Below are 24,421 nucleotides of genomic sequence, written 5' to 3'. Positions count from 1 at the left end.
CCGGTAAGATTAAAGTCGATGTGCTCGTCACGATTGATCGCTAGAGCCCTAGGACAAACGGAGAGGTGTTACGCTTTGGTCGTTGGAGTGGAGTAGGAGTAGCAGACTGACCAACGCAAGCCCTACCGAAGCTGGATGTAAGCATGTGCAACGAAGGCTCCGGTAGCACATTCCGTAAAGACGACAAAGAATCCATCGACATAACATTCTGCAATGCGTCGCTGATGGATAACATGAAATGGCGAGTCAGTTAGCAGAACACACATAGTTGCAGCATTGGTCGGCGGAATTGTATTGTAACGCGGACAGTGAGGAATGGCGGGCGGAAGTTGAAAATAAAGAACTTCGACAACGACCTTTTTATGGAAGCATTACGTGCTGACAGACTCGCTCCAATTCTGAATGCCGATGAACTGTGGGAAACATTAGCGAGGGCGTGTGGCGTAACAACGTCGAGGAAAATGGAGCCGAGGAACTGCCGGTGTCCGGTTATTGGTGGAACGATAGGCTCAGTATCCTCTGTGCCAGTACCTAAAAGCCAGAAGACGCGTTCAGAGAGCAAGATCTGAGGCAGTCAGAAAAGAGTGTAAGGTAACAGCTAGGGCTGCCATAGAAATAGACGCTTAACCCTAAGGCAATGCTTACCATGTCGTGATGGCCAAGATCAAGGGTCCCACGACGCCAGCTGAAATATGCATTAACAAACTGAAAATTCCCGAAACACGACCCAACCGTATGGCAGCCTACGCCGTACGTTGATGCAGACGATGGAAATGCTACTGAAAATCGTGTCTCCAACGACGAGTTCCTTACAGTGGCGGAAGGGCTGAATGCGAAGAAAGCTCCCCGTCCAGATGGTATCCCCAACGTGGCACTGAAGACCGCGATCCTGGCGTTTCCGGACATGTTCAGGATAGTTCTACAGAAATGGCTGGACGAAGGTACTTTCCGAATAGATGGAAGATCCAGAAGCTGGCGTTGCTGAAAAAGCTAGGGAAGCCATCAGGAGATCCAGCATTATATCGGACTATATAGCTGCTGTATACTCTTGTTAAACTTCTGGATATGGTCTTTCCCAACATGCTGACGAACTACGCAGAAAGTGAGTACGGCTTATCGTAGAAGCAATTCGTATTCCGGAAAGGGATTTCGACGGTGGACGCCTTCCGCACAGTCATCGCGAGCGCAGAAGAGCAGGGGTAATCGCTACTGCGTAGTGAAAATGATCGACGTCATAAACGCGTATAACAGGGCCAGCCAGGGGGCGATCGCCGTTACGCTGCACATAATTCGGCTTCCAGACTAGCTGTGCAAGGTTCTGAAATTGCCGGGATGATCCCCCATCTGCATCACACTGGCTAAGGACGTGTAATGCTACCAGCGTAGAAATGGATGAAATGCAAGGGGACTGGTCCGAGCGGACTCGTTGGCTAAGTGGCAGCACGAGTGGGATCACGCAGAGAAAGGAACGTGAACCCACCGACTCAAAGTCTCGGCTTGGGTGCATAGGAAGCATGGGGAGGAGAACTTCCATTTCACGCAGTTTAAGTCCCGGCACGGATGCTTCCGGAAGTACCTGCATCGGATTGGATATGCTTCGTCACCCTTTTTCCCGGAATGTGTGAACGGGCAAGACACCGGAACATGTGGTCTTCGAATGCCCTAGGTTCGAAGAAGTTCGTATGTCTGGTGTGACAGTGGACAATATTGTCGAAGAGATGTGGCACGGCGAGCATATCTGGTGTGCTGCCAAAAGAGTAGTTACGAGTATATTATCCCTGCCGCAGAGAAAGTGGCGAAAGGATCAACAACGCCACACCGGCTAGGAAGCCGCCGTGAAACCACAAATTGGATCCCAGGATAAATTCCACCGCCAGGGAATTCTCCGCCGGTAAAGATTCGGTCCACCACCTGGGACCAGTTAAGTAGTGTGCGAAGTAACGTCGGGTTCAAGTCGTCGAGGCGCCAGCGAACCGGACGACAGGTTTACCAGAGAATTTACAATAGGGTAGATTCTCCGGTGTGGACTTTCCGACTATATCGTGACAAAAATGGGAGCTAATTGGCTCACGGTATAGACACCGGAACCGAGAGAAACTCCGCCGCCATGGATCTTTTAGTTGGAGTAGGGTGAGTTCAAGGTTAGCTGGTCAGTGAGGCTGGGGGCTGAATGACTCACTGAAACATGAGCTAAAAGGCGACGTAATAGATGGAGACAGAAAGCAAGAGGAAAGTCAAGAGTTAAATGGCTGAAAGGTCGAGCCACTTTATTGATCAAGTGAGAATCCGAGATAGCTGCGGAAAACTGGTGAGCAGGAAGTAATACCTTCATGTAGTTCCGCAGGGAAAAAGGGCGAAAAAAGAGTAAAAAGTGTTCTAGTGGCTAGGCACGAAAATGAGTCTATACTATAAAAAAGGACGGTATTCAGCAGTTGTGTCAGGACACTATGGAATGCCCTGTATGGAAACTACTACAATCTATTGTAAATTACTTCCAGACATAAACTTCAACATCTTCAAATAAACTACGCCTTTTTATCTAGCCAGTAAAGAATGTTCAGTAAACTACGTCTGTACCCAGTCTTTCCGAACCAACAACAAGCGAAGAAGCTAACAGCAAGAAAATGGGGGTTTATAGCACTAACTGACAAGCCGAAATATATCCAAAAACAACAACTGACCATTAGCAACAACATATCAGTAATTGTAAATAGAATTGTATCCCTAGTTTTAAAACACCTGTGAAATTTTTCATAATTATTTGTTCCCCTTTTTGTGTACCAAACTATATTGTTAGTTTTAAGATAACTGTAAATATTTCCTAAAAAACTATTACTATTGAATTCCTTGTTTTAAAATTTTTCATGAAAAAAGCCCCCCTCTTGTATATAGAATCTTATTTTTAGTCTTAAGATAGCTGAAATTTTTTTTTATAACAAAAGAATTTGGCACCGCCAAGCTAACGCATTTGTGCCTATCAAATAAACGAAATGAATAAAAAAGATACCAGTAATGATGGAATCTGGACTCAAGCAACATCTCTATTGTTTTCATTAATTCATTATACAGACGTCACTCTCTTGTCAGACACTTTTCAGCTGACAGTCGTTCAAACGAAAGGGCTAAATAATTTTGAAAGATGAACAGAGTTAGTGGTTCCACCCAAGATAAAGAAAAAGAAAGGTGGGAACAACATTTTTGCGTGTATGATTTTTATACTTATATTAAACATGGCGTCCAGGCCACTGGAACTAAACATAAAAATTTAGACGAGCATCCTGATTTTTAGCGCACGATGAAAATAGAGAAAAGGCCAAGCTTCACTTCGATTCTTCCAATTCGAACACTTGGGGACACTTTTTATCTCGAAACTACTGATAAAAATAATTATGACCGGATCGAAACAAAACTCATGGCAACAAAGAAGCCCACTACGTCAGTTGTTTATGCTTTTCTTCTTCATATCCTCTTGCTTTTTCGTCTTCATCGAAGAAAAATGACAACCGCGCTCACACATAGAAAAAAATGTGCCCACCTGTACCCGTCTTGGGTTCATCTTGCGAGTACGACCAGCGAATAGAAAAGACCAACAGTTTCGTTAGGCTTATAATAAAGTTCTCATTAGCATAATCAGGCCCGATGAGAGGGGGAGGCAACCAGGGCAATAGCCCTGGGGCCCGAGTCGTATTTGGGGGCCCGCGTTTTTACGCGGAAGATGGGCGAATACGTCCGTTCGCTACGTTCTTAAGGAAGTTGTCTACTTTATGTACAAGTTCAAAAACAGAGTTTTATTGCTTAATTTGGCGGAAAACACTACAAAATATTGAGAAGCCAATTCAAAGTATTTTCGAAGAAAGGAATAGAGCGTCAAACAGAAATGTGGATGCAAGGACAAACGCATCCGTCCTCTTCTACGTTCGCTTCTTTGCTGGTGGTGCCGGTTGTTGGCTTGGAGACACTGGGCGTGATTGTTGTTATGAGAATATTTGTTCCTGGCAGATCCGTAGATATTGGTTTTGTAGCCGTTTATGTGGTGTTCTGTTTATGGTTATAGTAGTTGGGCTTTTCTTAGCTGCTTTTGCACAAAGTTTTCGGCGGTGCTATGTCTTTTTGGAGAATTTGGTTGCATAACCAGGATTGTCTGATGAAACGTCCCCTTTTCGGTTGATCCGCGTAAAATGGTTACGTATGAAAAAGTTGGTTTGTACGGAAGCATTCTCACCACAAGAACAACGTTAGGGACACCCGGGAAAATGCAAAGATACAGAGAGCTCTTATGGAAACCACTTTCACATATCTTGACATAAATTTGTTAATCACGATGTCGATGTTTTTGAAGAGAAATGCTATGTAGCTTTTATAGAAAACTCTAAGTGCTAATATAAAAACTTTTTATAGTGCTTTGAGACACCGAACAATAACAAATATATGTATGCGTTCGAATAGTCACCTAAACTCGTATGCCTTCATGTAATATATGATGAGCTTTAGCTTGTGCGACCACCCCTGGCTGCTACTCCGTTATCGATCGGGACTAGCTGAAGTGGCACAGGGAATCAGTAGATAATTAATGCTTGGGAGTAGCGAAACATCTTTCAATGTGCAACTCCTGGTAATCCTAAAGTGCTTTTGATCAATACCGGCGCCGGCCAGGCCCGAACGTAGATCGCGGAAGGGAAGGAATGGTTAGTCCGGTACTTGCTTTTGCTAAACGTCGTATATACTACTGCGCACTCCACAAGTATCACGGGAGGAGGATATTTTTGTTAGTAAGAGTATAGAAGTTGGATATACTTCTTCATTACCGACGCCAGAGAGGTGATTCCACTACCTGGACTAGATAGTGGACGATCCACCAATTCCATGGATCGGGGACCAACGGCTTTACTTCCCTTTCGAAGAAAGACGTGACCACAGATTTTTTCACCTCAGAAAAATCTCAACGACTTCGGTTGGAATTGAACCCAGGCCAACTGGAATGAGTGGCGGTCACGCTTACCACTCAACCACCGGCGCCGTCTCGAATTCCTTCATGTAATATATGATGATGCAATAAACTTAAAATCAAAATGCAAATTCTGTACGATTTTTCGAAAAAATACAATTGCAAATATACCAAATCCACAATAGACATTTGCGTAATTTCAATCAAACATCTAGGTAGAGTTTGGATTGAACCAAGTATACATGCAAATCTTCTCACAGATCAGTGATCAAATGTGTAAACCAAATTGAGACGAGGTTGTCGACTGCGGATCGAATCCCATTTCTATAGGCACTAAATCGTCAATTTAAACAGTCGGCATGTCAAACGCAAGAGGTTATCGAAAGTTATTTTTTCTTTTGCGGTGTCGACAAAGAAGGGAAGTAATTCAAAAAAACGGCTGTATGTTAACATTTCTAACAGCCATTAAGGTGCTTCTGAACCAGCTCTATTCTGGCACACTATTTCGCCTTTTCCGACACTAGTGTGCTTTATTTAATTCTGTAGAACTATGAAGCCGCAAAGAATATGTTTTGTATGTGCATATAGAACATATCTAAAGCCATTAAATAATGCTTCGTGGTATCTTAGGTATATTCCTTAGCCTTAACCTTACCACTTCCTTAATCCTTCCCATCAGGGAAATCATGAAGAACCGATTCATGGCAAGACACAAATCTCCGATCAACATGAGGAACGTACCATTTGAGCTAGACGCTACTGATTCCTAAAAACCCGCAAATTGAAAAATTCGTAGCTATGGCAATATTACCCGATTTGGATACCACGGAATAAGAAGCTGTCGAAATTCACCTGTCTGGTACGCTATCTGTGGATGTGGCAATATAAGTCAACCGGAGACTAATAGAAACCACGGACTCACAAGTTTCCCATGGCTGAAGTGGTACTAACTCATACTGAACTAGAGGACTTAGATTTAAAAGGGCCTGGCAGTAATACAAGCCATGGGGCCCGACGCGGCTCTCGACGGCCCTGAGCATAATTGACAACTACTTGACACATGTTTCGGGTTTTTTGTACTTAACATAGTGCGGATTGGATTTTAATTTACTTTTTCCAAGGACACGATCCAAGGATAGCGTTGCAGGTTGGAAGCTTAAATGGTACTGTCCTTTGTTCTTTTCTTGTTTATATTTTATCGTCAAAATCAAAACATTCCCTTTTCATGTAAGATAACATCAATTGTAACTTACTATTTTACTACAAATTGTTTAGAAATTGCATCACTGTGCGTAGGCATAGCTGCACAAGTGGAGAAATGGACTAAATTTGTTTGGAAAATTCGTGTCCTTTTATTTTTCAGATAAAAGAAAATATGTCCCGAAAAAGTAGTTAACTGCTTACGGAAACTTATCGACGAATTCCATCCAACTCCCCTTCAAAAAAAATTCCGACCACGCCAATGTAAACAGATGATTCTGAATTGTATTGAAACATCATTAATTAACATGCGATATTTTCAAGTTTTTTTTTCGCGAAGTGCATTATCACGTTTGGTTCCCGTTTGAAAATACAACAAATCAGCGTAGAATCGGGAATACCAGTTTCATTTTATTTATAAAGATTGTAGAGTCACAAAACAGTTGTTTAAAACTGCTGAAAAAAGTGACACGTGCCTTCCGGCAGAAGAAATCGGGGAAAAACATTCAAAGAATCGCGTCCAATTCACCTAATTGAATGATTGTGCTTTTCTGAAGCATCTCAAAATCTCAACATGATCAGTGGGCGTGCATTATTCTTTGGGTGAATTTTGGAAAATTGTACAACCAAACAGTGCCAAATAGATACCCAGTTGAGTTGTAGAAAATATGAATAACTTGTCTCTTTTTAACTTATTAGATAATAAAAATCGATTAAAGTCCTCTAAAATATCGAACAATCGCTTTGTTTTAAATTTTTGTCTGTTTTTAGCGTATATTCATATTCCTCTTGAAGCCTCCTTAATAAACATCTTATTATCCAAGAGCCTAACGACCTGTTCAAGGTATAATCCAAACAATATGTGGAATCGTTGGATTATATGGGTTAAAGTTCGTGTATAATTTTTTTTATTAGGGCTACCCTCAAGTCAGAAAAAAGAATCTCCGGATCAATGCCTCACCAGAGGTTTCTGGCAAAACTATCTCTTCCATTGAAATTTGTTATGCAACCTTGTTAGTCTGAATCGATACAGTGAGAAGTGTAAAGTAAAACAATCTAGCTTAGGATTGATTGCATAACCATTCTTCTGCTAGAAAAGCCTAAATAAATAAATTTAAAACAATGATCGTAATTGGAGAGCCAGCACAGCACGGATTTGATCAGCTGTCCAAAATGATTGTGCAAATTTTGATTCCTATCGGACTTTCCGCAATTAGTGTGCTATATCTACTTTTTGTTGCACCACTCATTAACAAACTGAATGACCAACCCAAATAAACTTCACTAGATGACAAACAACTTGACCGAAAACGGGAATTATATCATTATTATTAATTATTAATAGCAAAATTATTACGCCATTCAAGATTGATGGATCGGGATCCAGGGAATTCCGTTGTGACAGCAGCGTTCAGGGGAAACATTTTCTGGGCAGTGTTGCCATTGCTACTGTTTCAACATTATGGTTACCCGGTTCGAAATTTAAAATTAATTATAAAATTGTAAAACTTTTAAATTTGGAAAGCCTGATCCTATCGGAATCGGCTTAAAAATTAGAACCGACCATTTACAGGGCTTGGTTGACTTTTGATATATAAGCAATGCTCCATAAATTATAATCGAGTATTACATAATAAACTAGAACCTATTAGAGAAGCTCATATTGCGAGGGGGGGGGGGTATCTTGTCCTACAATGCTAGTCACTAACCTGACTGAGGATGTGTGTGACTTCGTCGTGTTTAAGGCGGGCCAGCAGCATTGAGGCAACGGCTAGAACGTAATCTCCTGCCTGCGTCACCTGAAAAGAAATAGAAAACAAAAAGATTTAGGTATTTGTTGTTGGTTTAGGAATTAAAAATAAATCTGTCCATAGCCGATCACTAAACTACCTTCCTAATTAAAAACCGCTCAATGCTGTAACCCGCAATTATCAACCAAATCAGATCGTCCACTGTCGTCGTGGCCTGACGAACCGCGAAACTCCCGTTCACCATAAACGTACACTTCCCCTTCCAAACGTCAAGTTATAATTTAAACATTTAACCTCCTTCGCTGATCAGTCGGAATGCCAAACAAACTAAGTGTTTCGATAGCATAACCTCATTCAAGCGAACATGCATACATATTGCATCCAATCCCTTTTACGGGGTACATTAATGATCACAATCGAAACTGACGGAATATTCCTCCATGGCTAAGCCCAGAAAGAATCACCAGCCAAACCACACTCGCTGATCGATTTTCGGTGCGTAAATATTTCATTTTAATTAGCCACAATTATCGCGCTTGTACCATCGGGCTGCCCCCCTAGCGTTCGCTGCATATTTTGTATTAATCGGTATGTAAATATGTGACACCTCCGCCCATCCCACCCCGTCGCTCCAAGGGGTTCATCTGTCTTTCCGATACTCCGTACGGAGCCAGTTTGTACGTGAGCAGCCCCTCGCTCGTTCCTATCTCGCTTGCACAAACACACGCTCCAGCTAACCGTCGTACCACATTTGCTTGCGAAGGTGGCAGTAAAGTGCGTTTTTATGGATGATGATGGTGGATGGTCAGAAGAAAGTAAATTTATTGCTCCATTCATTGAAAAGTAAAACCACGGCGTCTACTAAGACGACGTGTTGTCGCTACCGTGGTTTTATGTGCGCTGGTTAGTACGCTGTACGTAGATATAGTGTTTGTAAAGGGAAAAGCATTGTTATATCTTTGGAACGGGTTTTGAGAGCTTTGCAATTTTTAAGCTAATTAAACCTGTTACTCAAGGACGACGACAATGGCCGCCACTGGATTTGTTTTGATATTTTGGATTACGTTATGAAAGGATTGTGTGTAAAACGGCGAAAATTTACGGAATGGTTAAATGTATGTATATTAAATTAAAACTACTACAATGTAAAAAACTTATCCATGCTTGAACAACTCGATAGCAATTTGGACTAATATATCTCAGAATCTAATCAAACATTGTAGATCTTGCCATTTTGCAGTTATTACAGTATATTTCATAGTCTAAGCATAGACGAGTTAACAAGCCGGAAGAACGTTTTCGTTTTCTTTCCCCTTTATTACCGATGGTCTAGCGCAAGCCATTGAACTCATGGAATACTATATTGCCGAATTTACTCAGGGCTATAAACTCTTGAACAACTAAACGCGACACCTCCATCCTTGATTCACCTCCAACCGATCAAACCATGTTGCCGCATCAAATGACTAACCATCACCCGATTAATACCAATCGATGCCCTTAACCCGTAGAGATCAATCAGCAAGTCCAACGCCGCAAGCCAATAAATTGATGTCATCTGTTGTTCAACACATCAACCCGAACCGTGTGTAAGCAATGAGGAAAACCACTGTCAGATTTACAAATTACTACTCAACTGATTATGCACGTCGTCGTCAGTCGAACTACATGGAAACAAGACGACGTGATCGAAACTGTCAAGCAATTTAATAACGGGTCCGTTCACATTGATCGTAACGTGGAATAAGCCTCCTCTTTAAGTTTCCAATTGATCATTGGTTGTAACCATTTGGGTACTACAACACGAATCATATTATTAAACGACATAATATATGGACAATCCCGTCATCCGCCAATAGCTAGAATTAACAGAACAACGAAATCGTGACCACCACCGGAGGGAGGTATGTAATTTAAGAAGGCACTTTGTATGCTACGAGTGCGTTTGATCCGGCCAGAACAAGCTGTTTCGCTTCGGCTCCAGTCCGCGACTAGCCGGATCAAACATCGAGTAAATACGTTATAACAATCGCTGTTTGTTCCTATAGGGAGTTTAAGCCCTTCATTGCCAGTACCTGTCTAGCGATAGTTGTAAAATAGTGTTCCCTAATGTTTGGGTCCAGGCATTCAAACATTTGTTACAAGCCAAGTCGGAACTATTCTTGTTGGGGTTATGTCAGTAAATATTACTAAGATTACAATTTAACTGGAACCATGACTGGTAACACTGTTATTATGAAGATAACTTTTATTATAGATAACCTATAATAAAGCCAAATAATTTTTGATAGCGGCTGGCACCTACATTCTTCTTTAACTAACATTACCTACTATTGTGAAAAATATAATGTTAACAAACTTCCTTTATCTAAATGTTTCCTTGAAAAGTGCATGGCCAGGAAGTGGTTATTTAATTATCAGTTTTCAGACTGGTTGATCGTCTCTCTGACAAACGACCTTGGACAGGAGCGAGCGGGATTGGGGTTCCATTTAGTTGCACACTCTCGTCTACCGAGAGGTAATTGCACGACGACGTCTACTATGAAGACAACATACTGGTGCGCGACGAGCGCGATCCTCGTCTAACGGTGTTTTCGCTTTCGTTGGGAAGCGAAAGTGCAAGTGGTACGATCGTCAGCTATTGAGTACACATACGTAGCCAGAATAGATAATCATGTGTGGTGGTAGGTAGGTTAGCTCACTACGCACTAATACTAGGTGACGGCGAAACTTTATTCAACGTAAGGCAGGTTGGTTTGGGGAATTCGGAGGCTACTTTGGGCACATAATAAAACAATAAAACAAAAGCACGAAAAAATCCGATTAAGGGACAAAATTGAAAAATTTGTGTTTTATTTGCTAAATTTTATACCAAAAATTGCCAAATTTATATATTCAATTGGGTGGTAGTTATTTTTGCTATGTTGCAATTTTGTCCATCGCCGCACTATGGAGTGGCTAGAACAAATAGTTGGGTAAAATAGGGATTTTTTAACTTTTTAATCAAACTATATCTTTTAAATATTCTTGAGTATCTTCTACAACATATGGCGTTTTAGTAAAAACTAAAAACTTTGATCTGAATTTGTAACACACAGTCAAATATTATTAAAAATGAGCATGCTTTTTCTTTACCAAATCTGGCAATAAGAAACAGTCTCTACTAAAATTGAAAAATTCGATCAATAAAGTATTATTATACTACACGGAAACGAAAAACTACCTAAAATTGAGTTCCTTTGACTCAATCTCGTGGTATCGTGGGGGAACTTAAAATTAGGTAAACCGTGTTGAAGGTAATTTCCATTTAACCACGGCAAAAATTACAACTCATTGATAAGTTTTTTATACTCAAATTTAAGTTGAATTTACCTAATTTTGAGTATACCCCAAACAACTCAAAAGTACCTTCCTCCACGGAAGACCTCGACTGAGTCGAATCTCTCGCTTTGTTTTTGACAACTAATAAGTGCGAAAGCGACGCACAACTCAAAACTAAGTTAAAAGAACTTATTCTGCAGGTTGTTTTATTTGACCGTGTAGAAAACATTGTTAATGTCCTATTCTAACCACTTTAATGCTGGATATCGAAATAAAAAATTAAACTATTTTGTTATGTAAAATAATGGTACTTGTTTATTTTATGATTTCGCGATTAGCAAGTTAACGAATTAAGTCAAATTCAGTTAAAAAGTTGAAAGCATAGGAAACTATAGGCTATTGACAGTCCATTGCCGGCGGATTCTCATTCGACCACGTCCGACCGTTCATTTCAGAGCAATTTGGAAATTGTAGTTTTTACAAGGTTTTAAAATAAATGTTAAGAATACATATTTCACGCTGATGGGTGGATTTTTCATGGAAAGTTTGCTCAACACTCATCGCCGTTCGCCATGGTATAAAAGCCCGAGTGATCAACGATGAGCGGTGGGAGAGCTCCGAGCAAGTGTGGATATCAGTGAAACTTGCCGATCGCAATCTCTTCCTGTGTGTCGTGTATTTTCCACCTGACCGAATTCGTGATTACAGCCTGATCGATGTACATCTTTCCTCCGTTTCTTTCATCACCTCGATCGCTGCCCCATCTGATGATATTGTTATACTGGGCGACTTTAACTTACCTGGCTTGACCTGGTGCCCAGCAAGTAATGGATTTCTACGATTGGATATCGAAAAATCTGTGCTTATCAACAATGCCAGTTGTATCTTGGACAACTACAGTAGCGCAACTCTTCGGCAAATTAATAATATCATCAACGAGAACGGACGTACATTGGACCTCTGCTTTGTAAGTGCCCGGGACTACGCTCCGTACTGCTGCGCCGCTCCGACACCTTTAGTTCAGCATGTGCGCCATCATCCCCCACTACATCTTGTACTCGCTGGTAACCTAGGAGTGAGTTTTGAAGACGTCTCAAGCTCTATCGTCTACGATTTTAAAAACGCTGACTACGACAGCATCGTTAGCACGCTGTTGGATATAAACTGGGACGAAAATCTTAACAATGATGACGCGAACGAAGCAGCGATGACGTTTTCTAATATTCTTAACTACCTAATCGACCGTCATGTGCCAAAACGAACAGTCAGCACAAATCAACACCCTCCCTGGCAATCAACAGTGCTTAGACGATTAAAAACTGCCAAACGAGCCGCATTTAAAAAGTTCTCGAAGCATAAGACACTTGCATTACGAAACCACTACTTTCAACTCAACCACGAATACAAACAGCAAAGCAGACGTGCCTTTTTTAGATATCAGCGAAACGTCGAACGTCAACTGAAATCCAAGCCCAAGTCGTTTTGGAAATATGTGAACGAGCAGCGAAAAGAATCCGGGTTACCATCTTGTATGTCATTAAATGGAGTTTTAGGCACCGACACTAAGGAAATTTGCCAATTGTTTTCCGACAAATTTTCAAGCGTTTTTTCCGACGAGAACCTTTCCCCACAACAAGTCGCTGCCGCTTCAAATCTAACTCCTTCTCTAGGACGAACCATCAACCGAATTTGTGTCGATAATGCTGCCATTCTTGCAGCAAATTCCAAGCTGAAAGCATCTAGTTCCCCGGGTCCAGATGGCGTTCCTTCGATTTTTGTCAAAAAGTGCATCAGCGGGCTTCTTGAACCACTTCAGCGAGTCTTTGTGCTATCACTCAATACTGGAACATTCTCTTCCTGCTGGAAAGCAGCGCACATGTTTCCAGTTCACAAAAAAGGAAACAAATCGAACATTGACAATTATCGAGGAATCTCGTGTTTAAGTGCAGTATCAAAACTATTCGAGCTGGTTGTCTTAGACCCTCTTTTCTTTCACTGCAAACACTACATTGCAGACGATCAACACGGATTTATGCCTAAACGATCGACAACGACTAACCTGCTCTCGTTCACAACATATGCAATGGATGGATTCGCTGACGGATTGCAAACCGATGCTATTTACATGGATCTATCTGCGGCCTTCGACAAAATCAATCATGATATCGCAATAGCGAAGCTGGACAAACTCGGTATTCATGGACAACTTCTGCGCTGGTTTCGTTCCTACCTCGATGGAAGGCAACTTCAAATCAGCATTAAGGACTGTCTATCTACACCATTCTTCGCTACATCCGGCATCCCACAAGGAAGCCATCTCGGTCCAGTGATATTCCTCCTCTACTTTAATGACGTCAACATCAAATTACAAGGACCCCGCCTTTCTTTTGCCGACGACATGAAAATTTTTCAACAAATACGGGATAAAACCGATGCCGAGCTTCTTCAGAGGGAATTGGACAGCTTTAGTACGTGGTGTGATCTAAACAGAATGGTTTTAAACCCGAGCAAATGCTCAATCGTTACGTTCACGCGGAAACGCCATCCGATTCAGTTTAACTACCATCTCTTCGACTCGAGTATTCCAAGACACTCTAACGTCAAGGATCTCGGAGTCATCATGGATTCGGCACTAACGTTCAAACCACATACATCATCCATTGTGGATAAGGCTTCAAGACAGCTTGGGTTCATCTTCCGAATAGCGAAAAACTTTAAGGACGTATACTGTTTAAAATCTCTCTATTGTGCGCTGGTTCGCTCAACACTGGAATATTGTTCTGCTGTTTGGAACCCTTACTACCAGAACGGTGTCGACAGAATCGAGGCCGTCCAACGCCGGTTCATACGCTTTGCACTCCGACATCTTCCTTGGCAAAACAGATTTCAGCTGCCGAGCTACGAAAACCGTTGTCAGTTAATACAGCTCGATACTCTAAGCATCCGGAGGGACTGCTCTCGAGCCCTGTTCGTCTCGGACTTACTGTCTGCCAGGGTGGATTGCCCTACAATCCTCGGACGCCTCGATCTTCAAGCTCGCGTTCGAGCTCTGCGCAATAACTCTCTTCTGCGAGTCCCATTCAGGAGAACTAACTATGGGCGCCAGGGCGCTGTTACCGGACTCCAGCGTGTGTTTAACAGTGTGGCGACGGCGTTTGACTTCAACCTGACAAGGAATTCGATAAAAACTAAAATAATTCGTATTCTGAAATGTAATTAGTTTAAGTAACCACCATTGCACAGTGGTCCAGATCGCTAATTTAGGAGGAATTTTTACTTTCTGACAAACCTGTATAATTTAGCCGTATCATGTCTTAGGATGAATTTGTGTACTTTAGAAGATGCTTCTTTTTATTGGAATAGTTATTAGGGTGGTTCTAATTTATCTAAAATACGAAAATAAACTTTTTACTGATGAAAGATAGAGCTCCACAGTCTTCCACAAAGTTGTAAAGTAACTTATTTTGAATAAATTTGTTGAACATATTAAAGCTCTATCTCTTTTAGTTTTTGTTATACAAGAAATTTAAAAAAAAAGATTAGGGTGTTCCTGAAAAAAACGTTTTTTTAGTATAACTTTCGTATCTTTTACTTTTTGTTAACACAACCTTTGAACAGCTTATTGAAAACTAGCCGAGTATTTTTCTCCAAGACACCGAAGGTATAACTTTTTTCTTTAAAAAGTTATGGACACTTTTCGTTAAAAAAATAGCCTATTTCAAGGCTCAATATCGCTGATGCGGGCACCTAAAATTGAATTCTGTTTCCACCACATGAAAGACCATACTTATTAGTATATTTGAGCAAAAATTGGCGAATACGATATTTTTTTAAAATTTGCTATTTAGATTTAAAGTTTGTAGTTTTGCAGGTTCAACGCATTAAAGCATTTAAACACATATCGTTGTATTATGAAAAAGCCACTTTCAAATATCATTCTCTCATCGCAGCAAGCTTTGCATAAGTGAAACGACTGTCAAAAAAGGTTTCTGATTTTATTCGTTTTAAATAAAACTAGTAAATATGGATATTAGTCGAAGAGAGTTGGCGAATTTGCTTATTGCTGGTAAAAAGACAGATGAACTGCTTAAGTTCATTACAAGTAGTAATCCAAATGTAAAATTGAGACTTGTTAATGTTCGAAAGAAATTTTATATTTTGTTAAAACAACCTTTGAACAGCTTTTAGAAAACTTCAATCCACGTTTTTTCATAACTCTGAAAGTCTAACTTTATACTTTCAAAAGTTATGGAAACTTTTCGCTCATAAATAGCCCATTTCAAATGTCATTATCTCTGATTGGGGCAAATAAAAGTAAGTTCGGATTGAACCATAGAAAAGAACATACTTTTAAGTATATTTGAGCAAAAATTGGAAAATATTATTTTTTTTAAGCATGTAATTTTAAATTTACTAACCAAAGTTTTAAATTTTATCGCATAGCGACATAAAAGAAATTGCCTAAAGCCTTTGTATTTCCTTTTCTGTTTTGCTTACATATCAACAATACAGAATGTGTTCATTAAAAATAATTTGGCTATGACAACAATTTATGATTTATATAAGGAGAATTTATTCAATGCCAATTAATTCAAAAGTAGATGCATTGCATTTTCAGGTATATCCAGCGGTGCTCGTTGAATTCGACGTTTACATTTAAGAGAAATTATAGGATCTGATGAAACAAGAAGTCTCTTGAAAACGTCATCAAGATTGACGAGTCGATCGAATTTGCGTGCGTGGAATTCTCGGAATCTGCGAATACTTTTATTCCTGGTTTCTTGAACTTCTTCACAGCACATACCTACTGGCAGCATGTTATGTTGAATAATGCTTCCTCCATGGACCAGGAGTTTATGCACGGTTGGTGAGAGAGCGTACCAACCATACAGGCGTACATAAAGCAATCGTGTATCTTCGGCGTAACTCCGGTAAGCATCCGCGTTAATTCCCAATTTGCTGTTGATGATTGTTAATAGCACATACATACGTTCTAGCAACATTTCGTCCAACCCGGTTTCTTCTGCAACGACATCTCGGTTTCTGAAAAATTTTCGAGCTGTGTTACCATCGTTAGAATTTCCGCCACCTGGCAAAGGTTCGCTAATACGAAGACCTAAACGGTCACGTAACGCTTGTCGAATTTTTATTTGTCGTTCCTTAAGCTCGCTGGTATTTTTGCCTACGCGCCAACGCGGTTTTGCTAGAGCTAAACGGTAAGCAATATTCAATAGTAACTCCATTGCTCGTATTAATGCATGTAAAGGTGAAAAAACATATAAACTATCCGGTGGATCGCTGGCTTCCAGTAAAGGATCATTCAATCGCTTTCCGGAGCGTTTGCATATATAACACGCTTGAGACGGTGTGCCTGTTACGTCATTCACTACCTTCGTATCAACCATGGAAAATATGAAGCTTGAACTAATCGGAATCTTGCGCATATTAACATTTACTATAGTCGGGACTAATTCATCGATTTGCTTGTTCATCGCGGCAACTTCATCCTTTGTTAGTTCAGGATTTTCCTTCTTGAAAATTAATTTTACTGGTCGGCACAGGGATACTGAAGATGGAAAATCATTATTCCAAAGAATGCAATCTCTTGACTCATCTTTCCGGCGACTAACTACACGTAAAGGTACTATAGATAGAGCAAATATATGCGAATCGTTATACTCGAATAGTTCTCCATTTTCATCTTCGTCAACGCACATTTGCTTGTATCTATGTTCAAGTGGAAAAGAGACTGTCAGTCAAAGTTTAGAAGAAAAATAATGTTGCCTACCGGGAATGGTTGCTGCTTCCATCGCAGCCCCACTTAAAGATAACAAACGTATTATCCTCAGGATGCAGTGGTAGAACTCCAATATTCAGAAACGAGATGAGTCGTTCCACGGTATGGTTAACAAGAGCTTGAAGGGGAACATACGCACAAGAAGGCTGAACAGAAATTCCTGAAAAAAATTGTTGATTCAGGGACGAATCTTTGAGAATAGTACATACCGATCGGATAGCATAGTTTCTTTTCTTCTACTATTTTATTATACGCGGGATAAATGTCCAAACCCTTCTGCATAACTGAGCTGCGTATGTTTTGGTACTGCGCCTTAGAAAAATCATTTTCACAAATAAATCTAAGTGCCTCCTCCGCAGTAAACGCTTCTGCAATCGGGACAGCCATAGATCCTAAATTCTCTACGGTAGATCTGACGGGACTTTTCGACAATCGTTCGATTTGTCTGCCAACTAAACGGAAACCAGTAGAATTAGCGTTGACGGCTGACGCTAAACCAAGTTCTTCCGTGGAATACTTATCGCGCAACTTTCCTAATCTTTTTATTTTGGCTCTGCGACATATTTCGGAAAATGGTTTCCTCTTTCGGCCTTTACCTTTACCTTGGACTTCGAATCTTAGCTTTCCTTCAAGCCACACAAAATTTTCCAGCTCAAACCGAATTTGCGTGCGCTTACTCCGAATCCACAACCTTCTAAATTCCAACATGAAGATTTTTATTTTCTTCCGAGCACTAACAAGTCTCAATTTTACATTTGGATTACTACTTGTAATGAACTTAAGCAGTTCATCTGTCTTTTTACCAGCAATAAGCAAATTCGCCAACTCTCTTCGACTAATATCCATATTTACTAGTTTTATTTAAAACGAATAAAAACAGAAACCTTTTTTGACAGTCGTTTCACTTATGCAAAGCTTGCTGCGATGAGAGAATGATATTTGAAAGTGGCTTTTTTCATAATACAACGATATGTGTGTAAATGCTTTAATGCGTTGAACCTGCAAAACTACAAACTTTAAATCTAAATTGCAAATTTTAAAAAAATATCGTATTCGCCAATTTTTGCTCAAATATACTAATAAGTATGGTCTTTCATGTGGTGGAAACAGAATTCAATTTTAGGTGCCCGCATCAGCGATATTGAGCCTTGAAATAGGCTATTTTTTTAACGAAAAGTGTCCATAACTTTTTAAAGAAAAAAGTTAGACCTTCGGTGTCTTGCAGAAAAATACTCGGCTTGAAGTTTTCAATAAGCTGTTCAAAGGTTGTGTTAACAAAAAGTAAAAGATACGAAAGTTATACTAAAAAAAACGTTTTTTTCAGGAACACCCTAATCTTTTTTTTTAAATTTCTTGTATAACAAAAACTAAAAGAGATAGAGCTTTAATATGTTCAACAAATTTATTCAAAATAAGTTACTTTACAACTTTGTGGAAGACTGTGGAGCTCTATCTTTCATCAGTAAAAAGTTTATTTTCGTATTTTAGATAAATTAGAACCACCCTAATAACTATTCCAATAAAAAGAAACATCTTCTAAAGTACACAAATTCATCCTAAGACATGATACGGCTAAATTATACAGGTTTGTCAGAAAGTAAAAATTCCTCCTAAATTAGCGATCTGGACCACTGTGCATTGGGGCCAAGGGGTCTGTTGGTGACGGTACAACAAATAAACAATAAACAATAAACATCAATTATTTAAGCTTCCCATGAATTATAAATACAAAACAATACAAGAACAACAGAAAATAATTTGTTTTTAGCCTAAAAATGAATCAATTTTTTTTGAATGTGCAAAATTAGATCGAAATTGGACAATTTAACACATGTCCCAAATAGATTAAAATTGAAAAGGGAAACAGTTGTATTTTTTGGCTATTATTATTGTACAAAATCGATGTTACAAAATCATAAAAATTGATTGAATCGGATTATCATCCAACTTTTTTCCACCGTATTAGAAAATGTCATTGAGAAGTGTATGGTGGCTCAAAAGTTTAATGTGCAAACTATTATATCTCCACCAGCAAGTTTAGGAACTACATTTAGATTTTCTTAATCTTCTCAATACCAACCCCTTAACCTTAATCTTATATCCCAACTGCTCATAGCCGAAATTTATGAAAGAAATCATGTAGACCTACACATCGTTGGGAAATTATGTGCTGACATAGAACGATAACTTAGTGGGTTATACTATATTTTCACAAAATCCTATAAATATTACAGTTTCACTTGAAAAAGGCCATGGCCAATGACCGAAACGTCGTCCATGTGTTCTTGGATGATCGCCCGCGGACCGTGAAACTGTACGCTCCCGCTTGAGACCGCGTTTATAAGTTTGTTACTGCTAAAACATTCACTTAGTCATCAGAATGTTTTCATCTTTGCGAGACCGCGGGCGTACGTGTGCGTGGATTATCGCGAAGGTCTAAAGCATTTGTATGTTAACGTGCTGAATGCTAGAAGAGAGTGAGATTCCCTACATCGTCATGGGAAGCGTTATTCAGTGGATATGAATGTCGTTTTTGTGATTGGTTCAACTGAAAGCTTGGACCTATGTTACTGGAGTCCGAACTTTCGGACATAACCGATTCATGATCGCGCGAACACATGTGTTTGTAGGTCCGCGCTTGAGACTGCGCTTATGAATTTATAAGTGCTAAAACTTCCGCTTAATCACCGGGATCATTCCATGTGTGTGAGATAGCAGGCGCAGTAGTGCGTGGATAAAGCTTAAGCGTTTGTATGTTAACGCATTCGTTGCTATCAGGAATCAGAAATTCTGATTCCGGATTTGTCGCTGACGCTAAAACGTTCACTTGTTTACCGGGGTGTTTTAATGTTGGCGAGATCGCGGGCGAAAATTTGTGTGGATGATTGCAATTGCATGTTCGCGTTTGTATTATCGCGTAGAGCACGAGCACTTGTACGTTTTGAAGGAGAGATTGTGAGTGTATGCAATTGATTGTGTTAGTGAGCGTTAGTATGAATCTTATTTAAGAGGTAGTAATAAAAGGAAAAACAGCATTGCGAATAAAGCAAAAAAATGCAAAGCGATTAAGAAAAAGAGTATAAATTGGCCAATATTATTATTGATATACATGAGTAGTGGAAAAGCAAACTAACAGAAGTACAAGAAAAACAGATTATAAGTAGAAGCTACTTGAACTTATCTAGATGTCAGAAAATGATATTTATTTACCATTACCGATGATGGCATTCTGTTAGAATTTTATCATTCTATGCTGACCAGGAATGGATGATTTACGTGCGTCGGTAAATTACTCTTTCCTTTTTTTCCAATCCAATTTTCGCGATTCATTCGAATCGAATGCACGAATTGAACACCGGAAAAGGTGATCTACGAATCCTAGGAAGGATTATCCACTATTCTATCATATACGCCAGTTCTGCATCCATTCCCTGACCCAGCTGTCACAAATACGCAGAAATTTAAGAAATCCGCCGGAATGAATGGTTTTCACTCTAAAGCAAGCAAATGTCACTACTAGAAGAAAAGATCCGTGCAATGGAGTACCGTGTCTCTGTACCCGCCAACAAAGTTGAGATCAATGGCACAGTAACCGATTCGTATTGGATTTGCATGGATCTGCTGAAGCATGGAGTTGGCTGTTTCCAAGACCCCCTGCTCCAGTCGGTAAAGATTTTGGAATGCATGCGATTGTAGTTAGGATCTGTCACAAAATGCTTAGGCCATTCAGACTCGTAACGGATTACTTTCGCCGGATCTGCTATGCCAAATTACGTCCTCTTCGACAAGGTTCGTCAGCCTGTTTGCCTTTTTATATTACATGTCAAAAAGCGCGCTAAATACAAGCAATTGGGTCACACAGCCGCCCGTTTTAGTAATGAAGCCCACTGACTGTGGAAAGTGTGACCATAATCATCTGCTGAAAGGTATTCTGACTGTGCGGAGAATCTGCATTGAATCACGACATGACCCGTGTGCATACAGCGCGAAGAGAAACTTATACATTCGCGTAGGGTAGCTCTAAGCATTCTTTTGCAGAAAAAGAGCTACGTCACCGACCATGACAAACTCCTATGCTCTCTTATTTTAGGACCAGAAAGGATGACTCAGACTTTTCTTAAGAAGAGATGTTTTTACTGCGCCTAGAAGCTACAGTATGCGCCATAAAAATATGCAAAAAATCGATTCAGGTACTTAATTTTTAGTTGTGAGATCACCTAGGATATCAACTGCAATTTATTGTAAACAAACCAGCAGAGTTCGTTTAGATAAAAGTCAACATATGCAAAAGAGAAGTTATTCTCAGAAAGGTTCGCGTCAAATAAAATCGAGGCTACTTTGGTATGCTATCTGGTTGTCGTAGACTACATAAAACATGATTCGCTTCAAGATCCTCATCTGCGGAAGTCCGGGAGAAGGCTCACTCCACAAGTTCTTCCTTAAGGGGGGGGGGGGGGGGAGGCGTAAGGGTTTTAGCGTGAAAAACAGCGGTCACTTTCTTTGCGAATGATGTGAACTCAAACCACTGATAAACGCAATGCGTTAGTAATCGACATTTGTGTAGGACTATGTCTACTAGATCGGTCACATTTTTTACTCTTGCTCCGGACACTACTAAAATACAAAGGATAAAGGTCCCGTGACAGAAAGAATAGGAAGAGAGTTGAATAGTGTGAAGCCAAAAATACCTTATTGGTCAAACCAATCGACCGAAATAAATAAACATTGCTCATTTGAAGGAGATAAGTATTGTACATTGAACCGTAAAGAAACATAAATGTTCGCCGGTATTTTGTCAAATCTTGGTTTAAAACGTATTTTCTAGGGTATGTTTATTGTTAAAAATTCGTCCCATAATGTATAATATTTGATTAGAAATGCACATCAAAATATCCCACACGGTAAAAAAATGTCACGTCTAATCCAAATGATTCTACACTTTATCATGTATCACTAACAATTGAAGCGGTTTAGCATTGATTTTTTGAATCATTTATAATTCGCATCGAAATGACCCGGTCTTTGAAAATTATTTGATGGAAATATTCTTTAAATTTAAACAAATATCTGTTTAATTCGCACCACTATACTAATCTATTGCATTTGAGTGGTTCAATTTTTAATTACAATTGTCAAATGCGCGATGATAATAAGGTCTTTAATCGACAACCAACATATGATCGGGAATAGGAGCAAACAATGAAAAACTAACACATCCAGAGTAATCTATAGCGTGAGTATTATTCATTTCATTTGTGGTTGATTTATTATGCAATTATTTGTTTTCAGGTAACTTATCTATAATGGGATAGATTGATGTCGTAGTGCCTTGATATAAAATACCAATTCCAATGGATGGCAACATCGCATTGCAATTTTGGATAAGTAGTTCAAATTCATCTGTGTCACTTTCCGCCAACGAGAATTTTTTACCGTGCAGTTACTAAACGCCTGATTGATAATTTGAGGACAATTTGAACTGCAAGCGAGCGTCTTGCTGATAAAAATCATCATATTTTGTGTTTTTAGAAATCATTTTTAGATGAATGAAAAGATTTTGATTTTTTATTTCTTTCCAGTTTGATTGATCGAATGGTCCCTCTGTGCCGCACGACGCTCGAACGGGACACTGGTGTAAAGTTTGTGATCACGAAAATATGCCTGGTATGCAGCAGCAGCAACGCGACAAACGCGGCAGACGGGAAGACGAGACACGAAATGATGGATTCCCGAATGTGATAGTGTCGCTGGCAGGGGGGCGGGGTTTTGCGCGAGCGCGCGCACTTAACAGCAAAGAGAAAGTTGGAGCTACTACCATCAGCAGGGTCAGCGAAACAGAGCGTTTTCGTCCTAAATCTGCACCGACTGACGAGGGGTAAGTCAATGATCATGCGAACAGCTAGCGTGAGAATTTTGTTCAGTGTGGATTCTACGCTAGGTTAGGATGGTAGGCATTAGTGCTTGCTGATACCCTATATAACAGAGTGGTTCAGTACTACCCCTAGTCGGATTATTTACATGACTTTCTCTCCGTTGTCGAAACTCAAAACCCAACAAATCTAGCCATCGAATGTAACAAGAATGGTACACTAACCTAGTGACAAAGTTGGTTTTTGAGGATGAAGAGATGAAAGAGCGAAAATTGTATTTTGGTACAGGGTGAATTTGTCGTTTTTATTGCTTATATTTTAATTTAGTTTTTAATAGAGGAGAGTTGTAAATTAATTGTAAAATGGTCCTGAATGCTTTATTTTTGAGTAAAAATAAATTTTTAACGGATTCTTAGTGCACAGAAAACGTTGCAGGGCTAGTGTAACTATCCTACTCCTACTGACCACTAAGAATCCTTCCAGCCTGGGACTCGAACATACGATATTGGCTTATAAAACAAGCACCTTACCTTTCTACCACGAGACTCTGGAATATTTCGAAACAAAGAACAAAGTAACTACAACTGATAGCCTCTCCTTGTTTACTTTCTTTTTCGATTACTAATGTGTTATTCTAAAATTTATCAATAATTTTTCAGCATATTTCGAAAGAAGGTGGGTTTGTCTAGCATATTATATAAAGAGTCCAAGAGCAAGCTTGAACTTGTTAATATCTTGGATATTTTAAACTGCCAAAATCTATTGTTATACCTACAATGGCATATCATTCACATAGAACATGAAACAAATATGCGATTACAGGTCTGAAATTGTCATTTCAGAACCGCATTTGAAAAAAAAACTAAATGGAACTAGATTTGGTTCCGTCCATCCTAATTGAATATTTTTTGAATCTCATTAGCATTTCTATTCCGAAATATAGAAAGAATTGAAATAAATACAACTTTGTTTTGATGGAAAATCCTTTCAGCCACGACACCACGAAAGACATAGCGGCCGCAATCAACCAACTATTTCACCAACGAGTGGCACCTTCCTGACGAGTTCAATATCCGCAGATGATTCAGATAGCGGTGAAATAATTCCGTCACCTGGCTGACGCCCGCCCATATAGTAGCGTAAACATCAACGAATCGAAAGAGAAAGAGTCACACCATCTCACTCAGATTGACTGCGCAATAATTTGATTTGGGTCACGGAATGCAGATCCTGGTAGGGTTAAACTAACCGACTCGGACGACGAAGACGAATGACTCACGCTCGCAGATTTCACCGACCAATTTCGGGTAAAATCTTTGTTTTTTTTTTGTTGCCAAGCAAGAGAAGTGATTATTATTGCCGAAAGTGAAACCATGAGCCATGGGCGAAACAGAATCCAACAATGTTGTCAACCGGTCGATTTCAAGGCTGCCTCCTCGATCGGATCTCGATCTCGCACGTATGGTATCGCAATAGTTTCAAGGTCGTCCGGATCGGGGTAATGTAGGACTCACGAGTTGTTGGCTAATACGACGGA

At 39.8% G+C, this 24,421-nt stretch overlaps 1 protein-coding gene and 1 long non-coding RNA gene across 2 annotated transcripts in view; one reads left to right on the top strand and one right to left on the bottom strand.

Moving 5' to 3' along the window:
- LOC131676063 (all trans-polyprenyl-diphosphate synthase PDSS1-like) overlaps positions 1–24,421 on the bottom strand; it is a 76,427-nt gene that overhangs the window by 31,414 nt on the left and 20,592 nt on the right. The window contains exon 2 of the mRNA XM_058955190.1: positions 7,855–7,944. Coding sequence (XP_058811173.1) covers positions 7,855–7,944 — 90 coding nt within the window. The remainder of the gene's footprint in view (positions 1–7,854; positions 7,945–24,421) is intronic.
- LOC131679693 (uncharacterized) lies at positions 8,691–22,902 on the top strand. The gene is made up of 3 exons (XR_009303846.1): positions 8,691–9,011; positions 9,230–9,800; positions 22,594–22,902. It is a non-coding gene; the product is annotated as an uncharacterized LOC131679693 (long non-coding RNA).

The sequence above is a fragment of the Topomyia yanbarensis genome, chromosome 1, assembly GCF_030247195.1.
Source record: "Topomyia yanbarensis strain Yona2022 chromosome 1, ASM3024719v1, whole genome shotgun sequence".
Lineage (NCBI taxonomy): Eukaryota > Metazoa > Arthropoda > Insecta > Diptera > Culicidae > Topomyia > Topomyia yanbarensis.
Note: the sequence above shows the minus strand (reverse complement) of the source record. Positions and strands in the feature narration are given on the sequence as shown.